Source organism: Microcebus murinus, chromosome X (assembly GCF_040939455.1).
Source record: "Microcebus murinus isolate Inina chromosome X, M.murinus_Inina_mat1.0, whole genome shotgun sequence".
Taxonomy (NCBI): Eukaryota; Metazoa; Chordata; class Mammalia; order Primates; family Cheirogaleidae; genus Microcebus; species Microcebus murinus.
The window spans coordinates 68,602,849-68,619,135 of NC_134136.1; the positions used below are offsets into that span (position 1 = coordinate 68,602,849).

The 16,287-nt window shown below is 37.0% G+C and overlaps 1 protein-coding gene across 1 annotated transcript; it reads left to right on the forward strand.

Annotated features, from left to right (window-relative positions):
- The first annotated feature begins 476 nt into the window (after positions 1–476).
- Positions 477–15,368, forward strand: LDOC1 (LDOC1 regulator of NFKB signaling). The gene has a single exon (XM_075999212.1). The coding sequence runs from the start codon at positions 664–666 to the stop codon at positions 1,096–1,098; it is 435 nt and encodes a 144-aa protein (XP_075855327.1). The 5' UTR covers positions 477–663; the 3' UTR covers positions 1,099–15,368.
- The last annotated feature ends 919 nt before the right edge of the window (positions 15,369–16,287 follow it).

Genomic DNA, 16,287 nt, shown 5'->3' on the forward strand with positions numbered 1-16,287 from the left:
TCATGAAAAAGACCCCTGCGGGTCTTTTAACTCTGAAAGGATGTGTGACTCCCGCAGTGCGGCCAGCAGTGTCAATACTCCCATGGGTGAGATTTAAATAAGGAAGGATATGTGTCCTAAAGCATCACTCCAAGGGAATCTAGTGGGTGCAGACCCACTAAGGAACACTGAATTGTGAGAGTAGGCTTGGGAGAAGGGTGGTTAATCCTTTCAGCTTGAGCATGTTGGCTCTCTCTGAGATGGGTCTCAGCGCTCGCTGAGTCCTCTGCTAATACAGGCTACACAATAGGGCTCGGCCATCCTTCCCAGTCTTTACTCGCCTCCCAGAACTGCCAACCGCCAGCTGCTCCGGTACCCTGCGGGGCCAGTTCCTGGCCACGCCCTGCCTGGCTAGGTCTCCGCAACCTCACCCGCCCCATCTGGCCACGCCCCCACGCTGTCCCAACCTCTTCCCTGGCCACGCCCCTCCTGCGCCGCGCCCGCCCACTGGCAGTCCGAAGGGCCTTGTGAGCCGAGCTTGCGCAGCAGCGCGACCCCGCGCACACCCCCCGCCCTTGGCCACCGCGCGCCTTTGCGGACGCACACTTCCTGCGAGGCCTCCGTGCGCACCTTGGCCGAGCCGAGCTGAACCGAGCCGAGCCCTGCCCTTCCAAGCTGTTCGCAATGGTGGATGAGCTGGTGCTGCTGCTCCATGCGCTCCTGATGCGACACCGAGCCCTGACCATCGAGAACAGCCAGCTCATGGAACAACTGCGGCTGCTAGTGTGCGAGAGGGCCAGCCTGCTGCGCCAGGTACGTCCGCCAAGCTGCCCGGTGCCCTTCCCTGAAACGTTTAATGGCGACAGCTCCCGGCTCCCCGAGTTTATTGTGCAGACGGCGTCTTACATGCTTGTGAATGAGAACCGATTCTGCAACGACGCCATGAAGGTGGCCTTCCTAATCAGCCTCCTCACTGGGGAAGCCGAGGAGTGGGTGGTGCCCTACATCGAGATGGATAGCCCCATGCTAGGTGATTACCGGGCTTTTCTTGAGGAGATGAAACAGTGTTTTGGCTGGGATGACGACGAAGACGACGACGACGAGGAGGATGATTACTAGGCCCGAGCCCCTCGGGTCTTGTGGGTGGGGTGCTGCACATCGCCACCTCCTCCCCGAATCCCCACCTCCACCACTCCAGGAGCTGTCGTGCACCCCCTTGCCATCGGGTCCTCTTCCCTACTCCTGCCCTTCTGTTTTCTCCTTTATCCTCTCGTAGTGCTTGTCTTTGTTCCAGGAATAGCGCTGCAGTTAACTGCTGTTGGGGCTGGGGCTTGAGCTGAGGCTGAGGCTGGAACCTGGCTCAGAATCGCACCGTCATCCACTCTGGCCAGCCCCAGGACCCCTCCCCTGTTAATCTGAACTGTGTCCTGAGCACCAGCTGTTCCAGGCCCTTGTTACAAACTGGCCAGACCACCCACAGCACTGCTGCTGCCACCCGCCACCAACTGCCAGGCCTACATCTGCCCAGAGACCTATGCTGCTGCTTCACCACCACTCACCACATCCCACTGAACAGACCACCACCTTTGGAGATAAGGACCAACGTAGAAGGTGCCTGAGTTGGCTATACCTCTTCGGACATTAATATGGATGGCTCACCAATCCCTGAAGGGGCCAGTCTTTCAGCCTGGTTAGTTTTCTACCTACTTCTAGGGTCATCTCCTGCCCTACCAAATTTCTGCAGGGCCCAAATTGTGTGCCTGGCAGCCAAATTGTTGACATTTCTTTTCACCTATACACAGGTTTTATACAGCTGTTGTTTTTCTTTCAAAATTGCAGCAGCCCCACAGGTGTGTGCATTTGAACAAATAATACTAAAAACAAACAGGCACTCAGTCCAGCTCCTCAATATTATCTGAAAAAAGCATTGGCATTCTTTTCAATAAATATCAAGCACTACAAAAAAAAAAAAAACAAAGAAATGACTATCTTTTAATGGTTAAGTGCTGTCATTGTCCTCTCCCACTGTCGCTCTGACTTCCATTCTTCCTATTGTGATCAGGGAACCCAGTCAATCCCAGTATTCCCCACAGTCATCTCTAGGCTATAGAGGACAAGTACCTCAGCGCTTTATAGGGTTTCTTGCGCTCCCCTCACTAAGGCATTTCTTAAATCCCTGGTGAAGGGGATTTCTTCTGGGACCTCCAGGGTAGCATGGGTAAGGGGCGGCTTACCAGATGGCCCAGCATTCCAAAGCAGGGCACTTTTGAGAGTGAAAGGAAGTAGAGTATTAACTAGATTGTGATGACAGGTGTAAACCTGGACACATGATGTTCCTGTTTTTCCTGAGATTTTTGATTCTTTAGCACTGTCAGGGAAGTTCTGCCCATTAATTCGTATTACCTGTAGGCAGCTGTTTGAGTTCAGACTCCAAATAATCAACATAGTACATTGTTTTAATGCCACTTTCAAGTGCTTGAGCTAACCTTAAATTCTAGCTTCTCAGTGCATGCACCCATACATTATAGCCTGATCTTAAACATTTCACTCTCCATGGACAGACATTCTTAGACTCTCCACCCATAAATATGCTCCAGATTCCTGCCTATGGAAATTGACAAGATGCTTGACAATCACCTAAGTCAGATCTTATACTGCTATCTGGGATATGCTGAAATCTCTATGGGCATGGAGGTTTCCCAGGCGATGAAAGGGTATGGGTGGGTGCTGAGAAGAATCTGCATACCTTTGTGATGCCATTACCCCAGATTAAGTCAGTGAAATGTTTAATGCAGAGATACTTGGTTGAGGGATTTGGGAGACTATCTCTGGTAGGCAGGAGGGTTCAGAAGGATTTGAGGGGTTCAAGTTCTCATTTTTGTCTTCCCAGATGTCCTCATTTTACCATATCTGGAGCCAGCCTGACCTTAGGACCTCTAATTTAAATAGTACATTTCCTTACTGTTTAAGGGCTTTTGAGGCAGAATATTTTATTTGTACTGGTAAGCCTCACAGTGGGGATTACATGAGATACTGGGTATCATATTAATTACCTCGCCAGTGTGGGTTAAATGAGATCATACCCATGAGGCATTTAAAATTATCCTGATAAATGGTGAGCACTCAGTAAGCATGAACTGTCACTCCCAGGCCTGAGAATCAAAGTCTCAGGAAGCAGGTCTCTGGCTCTAAGCTTAGGTTTAGTAGGAAAATGTCAGGGGCGAAGAGGAGCAAAACAGGTTCAGGGAGAGTGGAAATGAGAGCATTCTAGGCAACATTTGCCCTTGAAATGAGAGCATTCTAGGCAACATTTGCCCTTTAAGGTCTGACGTGAAGCCAGAAAACAAGCTGTTTCACTTGGTGAACAGGAAAAGTCCAGGGCAAGAGTTATTCCTTCGGCCTAAGACAGTCATTTCTGGAGGATGGGGACGGGTGGATATAAAGGAGGCTGAGGCCTGGGTGGAAATGAAATGTGGGGCTCCTCATGGAGCTGCTCTCTCCAAACCTGAATATAAAGGTGATTCTTCGTTATTTAGGATTCATTAATTACTTTCCCCAGTCTCCTTGGAAAACATACAAAGACCTTTGCAAGAGTAAGAGGTTACATTTGAGACATAATATGTATGAGGCCAGAAAATACCACTTTTTTCCTAACTAGAAAAGCCTCGAACTAGGGATGGATGTGGAAAAGTGGTGGGCAAGAGCTGAAAGTTAGGTAAAGGACCCAGCAAGGCCAAAAATCAGTCACTCTAAATTGATAATGGCCCAGGTATGCTGAGAGGACCTAGAGATTTGCTAAGTGAAATGTGGGCCTGCCCTCGTAGGTTCCAGTCTGCTGCTTTTATGGTGCCTTGGGACAGCACTGAGGGAAGGGCCAGGAAAAGAATCTTGGCTGTAGTTAGATCTGGGAGTGACCCTTCTGGGGTAGAAGTTGAGAACACATGAGTAGATGAGATCTTCTCCCTACTACCAAGCCAAGTGAGCACCTGAGATCTCCCTACTACCAAGCCAAGTGAGCACTTGATCTGAGGGGGAAGGATGGGGTCTCCAGTCTGAGGATTCCATGCCAAGGTAGCATCTGAGCCACATTTGGGAGAGCTAGGCCAAGGGGCTTCGGTGATTTGAAATGTACATTTCCTGAGCATTTATGCATGTGCATGGGAGCTTGCTATGACTGTGTGTGTTGTGCTTATGTATGTGTTAGGTGATGTCCGTAACAGGTTATACTGTAAGCTACAGAGAAGGAAAGTGTGAGATTCTGGTTACTTTGGGGACAGATTCTGCAGTAAAAGTGCAGGTATTGTCAAGGACTCTACCATCCAGAGAGGAATTCATGATAATGACATAAGGCATAGCAAAAAGTAGATAAGTATGTCTAAACATAAAATTACCACTTAGATAAAGACCATAAAAAATTGGTAGAAATGCCGAAATAACAAATACAAACTTCAGACTCCTGAATTCTCATCTTAGGCATACTAGACTTGAAATGGTCACTGAAATTGTATTGTCAATTAAATGAAATTACTCATATTAAAGGTCCTAATCATTTACTCATATTAAATCTACCAATATATCTTTGTACTTTTCATTCAAATAGATAAGCACTGCCATCAATTAATTCTGTGTTACTCTGTTTTTCAGAATGGTATAGAAAGCTAGAAGTATATTACACACATTGCATATTTGATTTTTTGTTCTGCTGTTAAAACAGTGAAAACCTCAGCAATTTGGAAGTAGGCAAACTAGAGAGAGAATTCTTGTTGAAATTAGTGGAATATTTGCATTTTTAAAAATGCACTTTAAAAAGTTTCTAGGTTCTTAAAACAATTAAAACCAAGCTAATAAAGCAGTGTCAACTTAAGGTCCGGAGAATGTTTTCCTCAGTAGTTAGAGTGGGATAATTGTATGAAGAATGTTTATTATTTGGGTGGAAATATGAATTTTGTTAAAGTAGTGTTAAAAGTGTCTGGTAGCAGTTTGCATTACTGAGTAGGTCAAGTATATTCTCTACAGTCTTATCCCACTTAGTTATAAAGGTAGATACAGTGGACAATTATCTGTTTGCTGTCCTTTGACAGTACTGGTAACCCCTTACTTCCCTTAATGAAAATATGATCATCTACTTGCATTTTTTCCCTCTTGCCTGAAATGCCTATTAGAATTTGTTCCTTTGTCTTCAATGTTCTATTTCTAGAGCAGTGGTCCCAAACCTTTTTGGCACCAGGGACGGGTTTCATGGAAGACAGTTTTTACACAGATGGTGGGGTGGGGGTGATGGTTTTGGGATGATTCAAGTACGTTACATTTATTGTGCAGTCAAACCTTTCTGCTAATGATAATCTATATTTGCAACTGCTCCCTGGCATTAGCATCACCGCCCCAGCTCCACCTCAGATCATCAGGCATTAGATTCTCATAAAGAGTGCACAACCTAGATCCCTCACATGTGCAGTTTACGGTAGGGTTCGCACTCCTATGACAATCTAATGCTACCGCTGATCTGACAGGAGGCTGAGATTCTGTGGTGATGCCAGCAATGAGAAGTGGTTGTAAACACAGGTGAAGCTTCGCTAGATCACCCGCCGCTCACCTCCTCCTAACAGGCCACTGATGGACCAGTACCAGTTTACGGGTGTGGGGTTGGGACTGCAGGTCTAGAGATATTTTTCTTCTCCATCCTGGAATAGGTAATACCTTCCTTGTTAATGGAGCAGAAACCCTCCCCTGGATAAGTTGGGGGAGGAGTAGGGAGATGCTGCAACGGATGTTTCAGAATAGGCAGATATAGGAACATTTATGTATCTCCCTTTCTCCCTTCAGAGGCTGGTATCCATCTTAAGGTCAGTAACACATTTATTTTTCTTATAATTCTATCCACAACATTTACATACCTACTTCCCTCCCTAAATGACTAATGATTTCCTCAGAAAATTTGCAATAATATAATTCTTATATGTTCATCAAAGTCCCTATGCAGTCAGTTTAATTGAATGGATCAGTCAGTTCAGAATCTGGTCAGCTCAAGTTACAAAACTGTCACACAGGTTGTTTATATGCCTTATTACCATTGAAATATAATTCCCGTTGCTTTCTTTTATTGCTTTATTTGTTTTAAAACTAAGGCTTTAAAACTTTTCTAAAGAAGACAGAACAATGGCTAACAAACATATGAAAAAGTGTTCAACATCTCTAATCATCAGGGAAATGCAAATTTTAAAGCTTTAGTTTTAAAACAAATAATATCAATAAAAGAAAGCAAAGGGAATTACATTTCAATGGTAACTGAAATAATTGTGATATTTCTGATTTATCTGTTCTTTAGACACAGATAATTGCACTGCCATATAGGACTTTTAGAAACTGCTCATTTGACTGTACAAAATAAAATTTTTAACATATACAAAAATAGGGAGAATAGTATAATGAACCCCCACAGACTTATCTCCCAGATCCAAACATTATCAACATCATTGCTTTATCTGTCCTTTTACTTTCTTGTAATTTTTATGGAATGTTTAAAAACAAATCCCAGATATCACATTAATTCACGCTTCAACACTTCCATATGTTTCTATAACAGATAAGGCCTTCAAAAGTATAATCCACAATATCATCACACTTCCTAAAATTAACAATGACTCCTTAATATTTAATACACAATCCATATTCAAATATCCCCAGTGTCTTAAAAATGTCTTTTTAGTTGTTTGTTTAAATTAGATTCCTAAAAATGTCAGCACATTGCATTTGGTTTATATATTGCTTAACCTTTTTTTAATTGATAACATTTCTTCCCACCCTTTTTATTCTCTGCAATTTATTCTTTGAGGAAACCAGGTCAGTTGTCTATGGAATTTCCTGTATTCAGGATTTGCTTTATTCTTATCATATCCTTGCCCAATTTTTTCTTACATTGTTAATGTTTCTGTCTCAATATTCTAGAAGTTCTTTATTGACTAGGGATATGTGATATATGGTGGAAATATTTATGCCCAATTTGTCATTAGCCTTTTGGTTTTCTTTATGATGTCTCGGGTTGTTGAGAAAAAGTTTAGTATATTTCCATTTATTCCACTCTCTCCTCCCGTCTCTGTGCTCCCCAATTTAATTGCTTATATTGTTTCTTAGTGTTTCTACCTTTAAATAGAAACCTTTAAGATACCTTTAAGATATGAATGACGTATTTTGATTCTCAGCTATGAATGATGAGAAACTCAACATATATATTAATACTCTTTCCCTATCAACTTTGTGATATCATTTCTATGTTAGCATTCATAACATTTAAATATTTTTCCTGTGCCTATAATCTTTACATTTGTTTTTTTTTAATATATCAGATCAATGTATTAAATAATTACCATCCTGTCTAATTTTTCAATTTAGCTGTTTATGTTAGCTAGTATTTTGTTGTTGTTATTCTTTTTAGTTGTTTCTTCAAGAAAAAGAAAAAAAATCTTGGGATTTTAAGCTCTGAGTTCTTGAAGGTGAATGACAATTTTGTTATGCACAGAGTTTATGGATCCTACTTTCTTTGCTTTCATTGCTCCAGTGTTTTGGCATTGAGTGTTATTTTATAGAAGTCTGAGACTATCCTAATATTTTTCAGTCATAAGTTGATAGTTTTACTTAATTCCCAGGTATCAGTGTTATTCACTCTTTGTAATTTTTTCTGAAACCTGGTGTGACAGCTTAATATGTATATTCAAGTCTTGTTTAATTTATACAAAGCTTTCCTTAATTATTTCTTTAAGTATGTATAATAAATGCTAAAATACACACACACACACACATGTATGTATGTGTGTGTGTGTTGACTGTCTTTACCTAGACTCAATATATTTAAATTTTGTTAGATTTTTTAAATGTTTTCTTCATTTCCACTTCATTCTGCTTATTTTCCTCAATCTTGTTCTCTATGTCTTTTACATTGTTTTCAGCATTATCAGTCATTCTTTACTTTGCTTCCCATTTGGCTTTCATTTCTGTGATAGTTTTATTTCTTTTTTTTCTTCTTCTTTGCCGAGTGGCTCAAACTCATATTTGGCTTCTATTGGCTTCTGCATACTCCTGAATCTCATATCTCTGATTTGTTGTCTTGTTCGTCTTGATTTCTTCATATTTTTTTAAAAAACTGATGATATGATACGTCACATCTGTTTCTTGGTTTTTTCTTGCTGTTCTTTTTCCTTTCCCTTTCCTTCTATGGCAGTGTTTCTGAGAACCTTTTAAGATGTTATCTACTTCCTAGTGATCCTATTCTCCCTCAGTAAGGATAGTTATAAGGCAGCGTCTTTCAATCCAGTCCCAAAAACATTTTCTCTGGCAGAAAATGTGGTGGCTTTTACATTTTGTATACAAAGTATACATTGCATACTTCCCATTTTCCAAAGATGAGAGGGGTTTGACATAATCCCAGTCCCCCTTTTATAACATGTCAGGGGTCATTTCAATAGCACTCTTCTGTTTTCGTTGTACCTGGATGATGTACCTAGATAATTTCTGATATTATCTTCAGAAGCAACATTCTGTGCTTTCTGTTCTTGCCCCTGCTACTTAATAGTTTTAATATCTAAATCACCTGAGATAGTCTATGTTCCTGAAAAATATTGAGCTAACTTTTGAGGGGGATTGAATAAGGCTCAGGTCTGGGAATGAGAGATCCTGAAAGGTGACTAACAAAATATTAGTAGCTTATTGTACATTTTTATTACAGTTGTGTGTGTGTTTGTATTTAAAAAAATATCAATAATTTTACTATCAATTTTTGGAATAACTTTTTATTGTCCGGTATAGCAAGAAGAAAACTGGAAGGATTTTGTCATCTGTAGAGAAGAGGAGCTACATATATAGGAGACTTGATCAATATGTATATGGACTAAACAAAGAATCTATGATGTATTGGAATAAAAAGTGGAGGGGGTAAAATTATCATCAGAAAACAGACCTTAAAAGAGAAAGACAAACATATTTGGAAAAATTAGTTTGTTGTGAGCTAAGAATGAATTATTCCTTGCACAAAGTTGGAGTTCAATAAGAATAGGTTGGTGATCAGAAAGGCTTTGATCTCTGTCCTGGCTTTGCCATATACTTGACTTCTCTGATTCTAAACTTCTGCACCTATGTCATGGAAATAATGGTATCTTGGGACTAATATAAGAAAAAATATATCTAATGTTTTGTCTGGGTAGTCAGTAAATGTTAGCTCCATTCTTCTTTTCTTCAATGGATATTATTTGGCAAAATAAAGATATTAGATTGACTGGGATGCTAGACTTGAGTGCCCTGGTAGAAAGATACTAATATTGGGAAATTTGAAATGTCATAGGAGAAAAGGAAGTCAACATGTTAAAATAAACACAGTTAATACCAGAAGGGAATTCACAAGAATGGATATTAGGAATTAATTAACATATGAAGACCATTTGACACTTGTCACTCACTTTCATATTCATTTTTTTAAAATTTGATACAAGGTGTGGAAGTGGTACTTTTACTCACATTTTACAAATTGTGACTTTGAGACCCAGCGATGCTCAAGTGCTTGTCCATGATACAAAATGTCAGAATCTGGGCCAGGAATTTCCACAAGTCCAATGCTCATTTAACAATTTCATGTTGCCTTTGAAAATAATACCATGTGCAAGTTACTTATCTTCTTTTGGCCTGTATTTCCTCATTTTTAATCTGAAGTATTTTCATTAGCAGACCAGTGCAGATTTTTCTTTTAACATTGGAGACCTTTGAATGAGTGTCTGGCACTGTTCCTCCAACTCTGCGATTCTGTGATTCCATCCTCATTTTTCACAAACACTGGTGTACTGATAAGAACCAGGATGAGATTTGAGGGAAAGAATGCTTGGATTAATTATTTAAAAAATATTTGTATTTAGATGTAATTAAAGTACCATAAAATTCACCCTTTTACGTGTACAATTCAGAATTTTTAGTGCGTTCACAAAGCTGTGCAACCTCTATCTAATTCCAGAACATTTCTATGTTTTCATGTTTCTCTTGAGTTTTACACTTTTAGCTCTTACATGTAGGTCTTGTGATCTTGAATCTTTTGAGTTAATTTTTATATATGGTGTGAGGTAAGTGTTTCAACTTCATTGTTTTGTATTACAGATATCCAGTTGTCTCAGCACTATTTGTTGGAAATACTATTATTTTCCTATTGAAGTGTCTTGACACTCTTATTGAAAATCAATTGATCATAGATATATAGACTTATTTCTGGAATCTGAATTGTGTTCCATTAATCTATATGTCTATTTTTATGCCAGTATCAAACTATCTTGATTACAGTAACATTGTAGTAAGTTTTGAAATTGAGGAGTGTGGGTCCTCCAACTTTATTCTTCTTCCAAGATTGTTTTGGCTATTCGGGGTCCCTTGCATTTTCATGTGAATCTTAGGATCAGATTGTCAATTTTTTCAAAAGATACATCTGAGATTTGATTGTGATTGCATTGAATCTATAGATCAATTTGAGTAGTATTGCCATCTAAACAATATTAAATCTTCCAATTGGGGAGCGCGGCATGTCTTTCCTTTTACTTTAGGTCTTGTATAATTTTTTTTTCAATGGAGTTCTGTTGATTTTATTATATGTTTTCAATTTATTTTGTTAAATTTATTCCCGAGTATTTTATTCTTTTTTATATTATTTCTAAGTGGAATTTTTAAAATTTTATTTTCAGATTATTCATTGTGCATAGAAATATAATTGATTTTAGTTTATTGATCTTGTACTCTACAACCTTGCCGAACTTGTTTATTAGGTCTAGTAGTTTTTGTGGATTGCTTAGGATTGTCTATGTACAAGATTATGTAATCTACAAATAGAGATAGTTTTACTTCTTCCTTTCCAATCTGAACTCCTTTTATTTCTTTCTCTTAACTAATTTCTCTAGCTAGAACCTCCAGTACAATGTTGACTAGAAGTGTTACTAGCAGACATCCATTTCCTGTTCTTGATCTTAGAGGAAAGGCATTCAGTCTTTCACCATTAAGTGGGAGAGGTAAGCTGTGGGGTTTTTACATATGCTCTTTATCAGTTGAGCAAATTCCTTTCTACTAGCTTCTCTAGAGTTTTTATTAAAAAGGATGTTGGAGTTTGTCAAATGCTTTTCTGCATCTATTGAGATGATCATATAGTTTCTGCTGTTTTATTCTATTAATATGGGGTTATTACATGGAATTTCAAATGTTGATACAATTTTGACTTCCTAGAATAAATCATTCTTGTTCATATTGTATAATGCTTTTCATATGTTGCTAAATTTGGTTTGCTACTATTTTATTGAGAACTTTTGTCTATATTCATAAGGAATAGCCGTATGTATTTTTTTCTCTTGTGAAATCTTTGGTTTTAGAATAAGGATAATGCTACCCTCCTGGAATGAGTTAGGAAACTTTCCACACACATTAATTTGCACCTGCTTTTCCCACGTAACTGTAAATTTGGAAGTAACTGTGTCAATTCATAGATACCTTCCATGTTTTTGTGCAGTTTCATAATTAATATGTGGGTTTGTCATAGTTACTAAAAATTCTCTTATGAGTGGAAATATTTTGTTATTACAAAATAAGTTTCACGATGAATAACTGTGCATATTTTGTTTTATATTTTTGGAGATACACATTTACAATAAGTTTTTAGAAGAAGATTTGCTTGATCAAAGGGTAAGTACATATATAGTTTGTCAGATATTTCTAAATTCTTCACATTGTGGTTTTGCCATTCATACTCACCAGAAATTAATGAAACTGCCTGTTTTCTCATAGCATTACTAGGATAAGTGTTATTTTGGTTTTTTGACTATCTGACAGATTTTTTTTAAATGTAATCTCAGTGTAGTTTGAATTGACATTTCTTTTATTGTTAGTGAAATATTTTTCACATGTTGAGGGCCATTTATGTTTCTTTTCCCATGAATTATCTGTTCACGCCTTTTGACCATTTATCTTAGGTTTTTTGTCTTTTCCTTATTATTTAAAAGCTCTTTATGTACTAGAGAAATTAGTCTTTAGTCTGTGATATAAGTTGCATAGATTTTCTCCCAGTTTGTCATTTGTCTTTTACCTTTTTGTGGTGTTTATTTTTTACAATGCAAAAGTTTGTTATTCTTATGTAGATAGTTCTATCAGTGTTTTCCTTTATTGCTTCTAGATTTTTAGTTGTTAGAAGACTTTCCCCACATCCAGGTTGTAAAGGAAGACTCTATTTTTTTTTTTTTTTGTACTTATGTAGTTTCAGTTTTTTAACATTGACATCTATGTTCTATTTGGATTTTATTCCAGTGTATGATATGAAGTAAGAATTCAGTTTAGTATTTCCCCCAAAGGATTGTAGAGGTGTCCTGTGTCCTTTGTTAAACATTCATCTTTTTCTAACCAATCTGATATGATTATCACATAACTAAATTTCCATAAGTCTTTGTATCTATCTGTAGACTTTCTACTCACTTAAATTAGTCTGTTGGCCTTATTCATCTACTATTACCACAGAATATATGGAAGCTTTAGAGTATGTTTTGATATCTGGTAGCATTATTCCTCCTTTTATTGCTCTTCTTTTTCAGGGTTCTTGTATGTTTACTTTTCCATATGAATTTTAGAATCCACATATCTACCTTGAGAAAAAATACCATTTGTTGAGAGAGCACTATTTACATATTAATTTAAGGAAAATTGACATCTTTATGAAGTTGAGTTATTCTATTCAAGAACAAGAAATACCTTTTTATTTATTTTTTTTATTTGAGCATATTATGGGGGTACAAATTTTAAGGTTGCATAATTAGAAATGCATTCTTAATTGTCCACATTTACTTTTGAGCTTTTCAGGAATATTGTAACATTTTCTTACATAGGTTTTAAATACTGTACTGCTCAGTATCTTCTGACTGATTTCTGTATGTATGTGTGTGTATGATATTGTTTTGTGTGAAAATTTTATGTCATGCGAAAAACTTGATACTTTAATTTTATTTAATTTAGTTTTTATATTTATCTTTGGTTTTCCAGATATATTTTCATATTATACATAAAAACTATTTCTTTTGTAATTCTCATGCCTCCAGTTGTTTTCTCTTGTTATGAAATTATAGAGGGAATTCTCCCCTGGCTCTTCACCTATTTGACAATGAGTATGCCAACCCACATATATAAACACATACATTTATATTTTTGTATTGTGTGTGTATTATATCATGTTACATTATGGTATTAAATTTTGTACAGACTGTTTTCAGCATCTGTGGAAAAAAGTTTAGGGTTTTATTCTTATATTTAAATGACAGATAATAGATTTTCTAATAATATTAAATGATGCCTGTATTTCTGGAATAAATCCCATTTGGTCATAATGTCTCTCTTCCTTTTTTTCTAAATGTACAATTAGAATCTACTTGCTAATAGAATTTGAAAATTTCCATTGATATTTATGATATTGGTCTGTAGTTTTGTGTTTGTACAATCTTATTATGTTTGTGTATCAATATTATACTTCCTTCATTAACAAAATGAAAGTTTTCCTTTTACCATACTATGTTCTGGAACAGTTTAGGTGACATCGAGATTAAGCCATATCCAGTTTCAATTTAAAATCTCTATAAACTAAATAGTCCCTGCAATATTAGTACATCAAAATTCTCTGGTAAAAAATAATATGTGCTATTGGAAAGTACGTTGTTTAATAGTTTCATAAATATTTTACTAAAAGTTTTCTAATAGTTAATAGTGGTTAATATTTGATAATAGTTAATAATTTCACAAAATGTTTGATAAATACATTTATATTAGTTAATTTTACCTTCAATTCAATTTTATAAACCTATTATAATACCTATTTTATGGATAATAAAACCATGGGTCAACAGAATTAAATTACTTACCCAAGCCACACACTAAGGGAACAGCAATATAAGAATTTAATCCTAGATCTCCTGTTTTCATATACTCTGTTTGTTCCATACTGCTTCCATGAAATGTGTTTCACTGCCTTTATGTCAACAATTGGCCAAACATTTTAGGTTATAAAGCGGTCTATGTATATATTCAGTAGGAAAAACATCCCTGGTTTTGAATCTATTTTTGTCATACTGTGGCACTATCAGTTCTCACTACAAGTAGTATCCTTGGTGATAAGAAGGCAGCAATTTGTATATGACCATTTGGATATTATCTCTCTCCCTCCGCCGTTTTTTTGTTTGTTTGTTTGTTTGTTTACCACGTCTCTTTACCTAGCTAACCCCAACACTCTTCTAATCTTAGCTTAAATATAATATTCACAGGGTAGCCTTATCTATCCAATACCCTGTGCCACACCCCACCCCTGCTCCCAAACTATACCGGTTTACCCTGCTATAAACTCTCAATATTCTATACTTCTCCCTTAGAGCATTTATTAAATAATCATTTATTTAATTAGTGTTTTTAGTATCTCCTAGTTGATTGCAAACTCCGTGAGTTCAGACTCCTTGCTTTTTTTTTTCTTTATTGTATATCTAATACTTAGAACAAAACTGAGCACTAGTAGGCACTAGTAAATAATTGTTGTATAAATGGATTAATGAGTGGATGGATGATTTTAAACAAACATTGTGGAAAATTCTGCTGCATGACATAATCAGAGTCTGAAGGATATCAGAAAATTCAGGCATCATTACCTTAATAAATACAGCAAGGAAGACGGGCTTAAGACTATGCTAAGAAGGAAAGCAAGTGTTTCTGTGAAAGAAAGACAATACAGAGCCTTTTTGTAAAGTTTATCAGAATTTTATGGGATATTATCATTTCCTTATTTAATTTGCCAAAGAAAAGTAGTGAATAGGATGGTGGGGTGTGGAAATCTTTCTTAGGTTTACCAATGATGTACACACCTTTTGCTTTCCATATCACTTCATTGCCAATGATAACACTGAACACTCTTGTGCTATGATGGAGATATAAGTGTATTTGAAAAAAAAATCATTATCGTTGAAAACACCAGATCTATGCTGTCTCCCGAGGGAAATTAGAAAATACCACTGATTTCACTCCAGGAACTGATAAATGAATTTAGTAAAGTCTCAGAATACAAAATCAATACACAGAAATCAGAGGCATTCATATACGCCAGCAACGATCAAATTGAGAACCAAATCAAAGACTCAATTCCCTTCACAATAGCAACAAAGAAATTAAAGTACCTAGGAATATACTTAACCAAGGAGGTAAAAGACCTCTACAGGTAGAACTATGACACACTAAGGAAGGAAATAGCAGAGGATGTAAACAGATGGAAATCCATTCCGTGCTCCTGGATCGGCAGACTCAATATCATCAAAATGTCTATACTACCCAAACTGATCTACAGATTCAATGCAATACCTATTAAAAATCCATCAGCATTCTTCACAGATATATAAAAAATAATTTTATGCTTCGTATGGAACCAAAGAAGACCCCGAATATCAAGAGCAATTCTAGGCAACAAAAACAAAATGGGAGGCATTAATATGCCAGATATCAAACTATATTACAAAGCTGTAGTAATTAAAACAATCTGGTATTGGCATAAAAATAGGAATATTGACCAATGGAACAGAACTGAGAATCCTGATATAAAACCATCCTCATATAGCCATCTAATCTTTGACAAAGCACACAAAAACATATGCTGAGGAAAAGAATACCTTTTCAATAAATGGTGCTGGGAAAACTGGATAGCCACTTGTAGAAGGCTGAAGCAGGACCCACACCTTTCACCTCTCACAAAAATCAACTCATGCTGGATAACAGACTTAAACCTAAGGTACGAAACTATTAGAATTCTAGAGGAAAATGTTGGAAACACTCTCCTAGACATCGGCCTGGGCAAAGAGTTTATGAAGAAGTCCCCAAAGGCAATCACAGCAGCAACAAAAATAAATAAATGGGACATGATCGAACTACAAAGCTTCTGCAAAGCCAAAGAAACAGTCATGAGAGTAAACAGACAACCTACAGAGTGGGAGAAAAATTTTGCATCCTACACATCCGATAAGGGGTTGATAAGTAGAATATACTTAGAACTCACGAAAATCAGCAAGAAAAAAATTAAATAACCCTTTTAAAAAATGGGCAAAGGACTTGAGCAGAAACTTTTCTAAAGAAGACAGAAGAAGAAGGGCCAACAAACATATGAAAAAATGCTCAACATCTCTAATCATCAGAGAAATGCAAATCAAAACCACAATGAGATATCACTTAACTCTAGTGAGAATGTCCTATATCAAAAAGACCCCGAACGACAAATGCTGGCGTGGATGCGGAGAG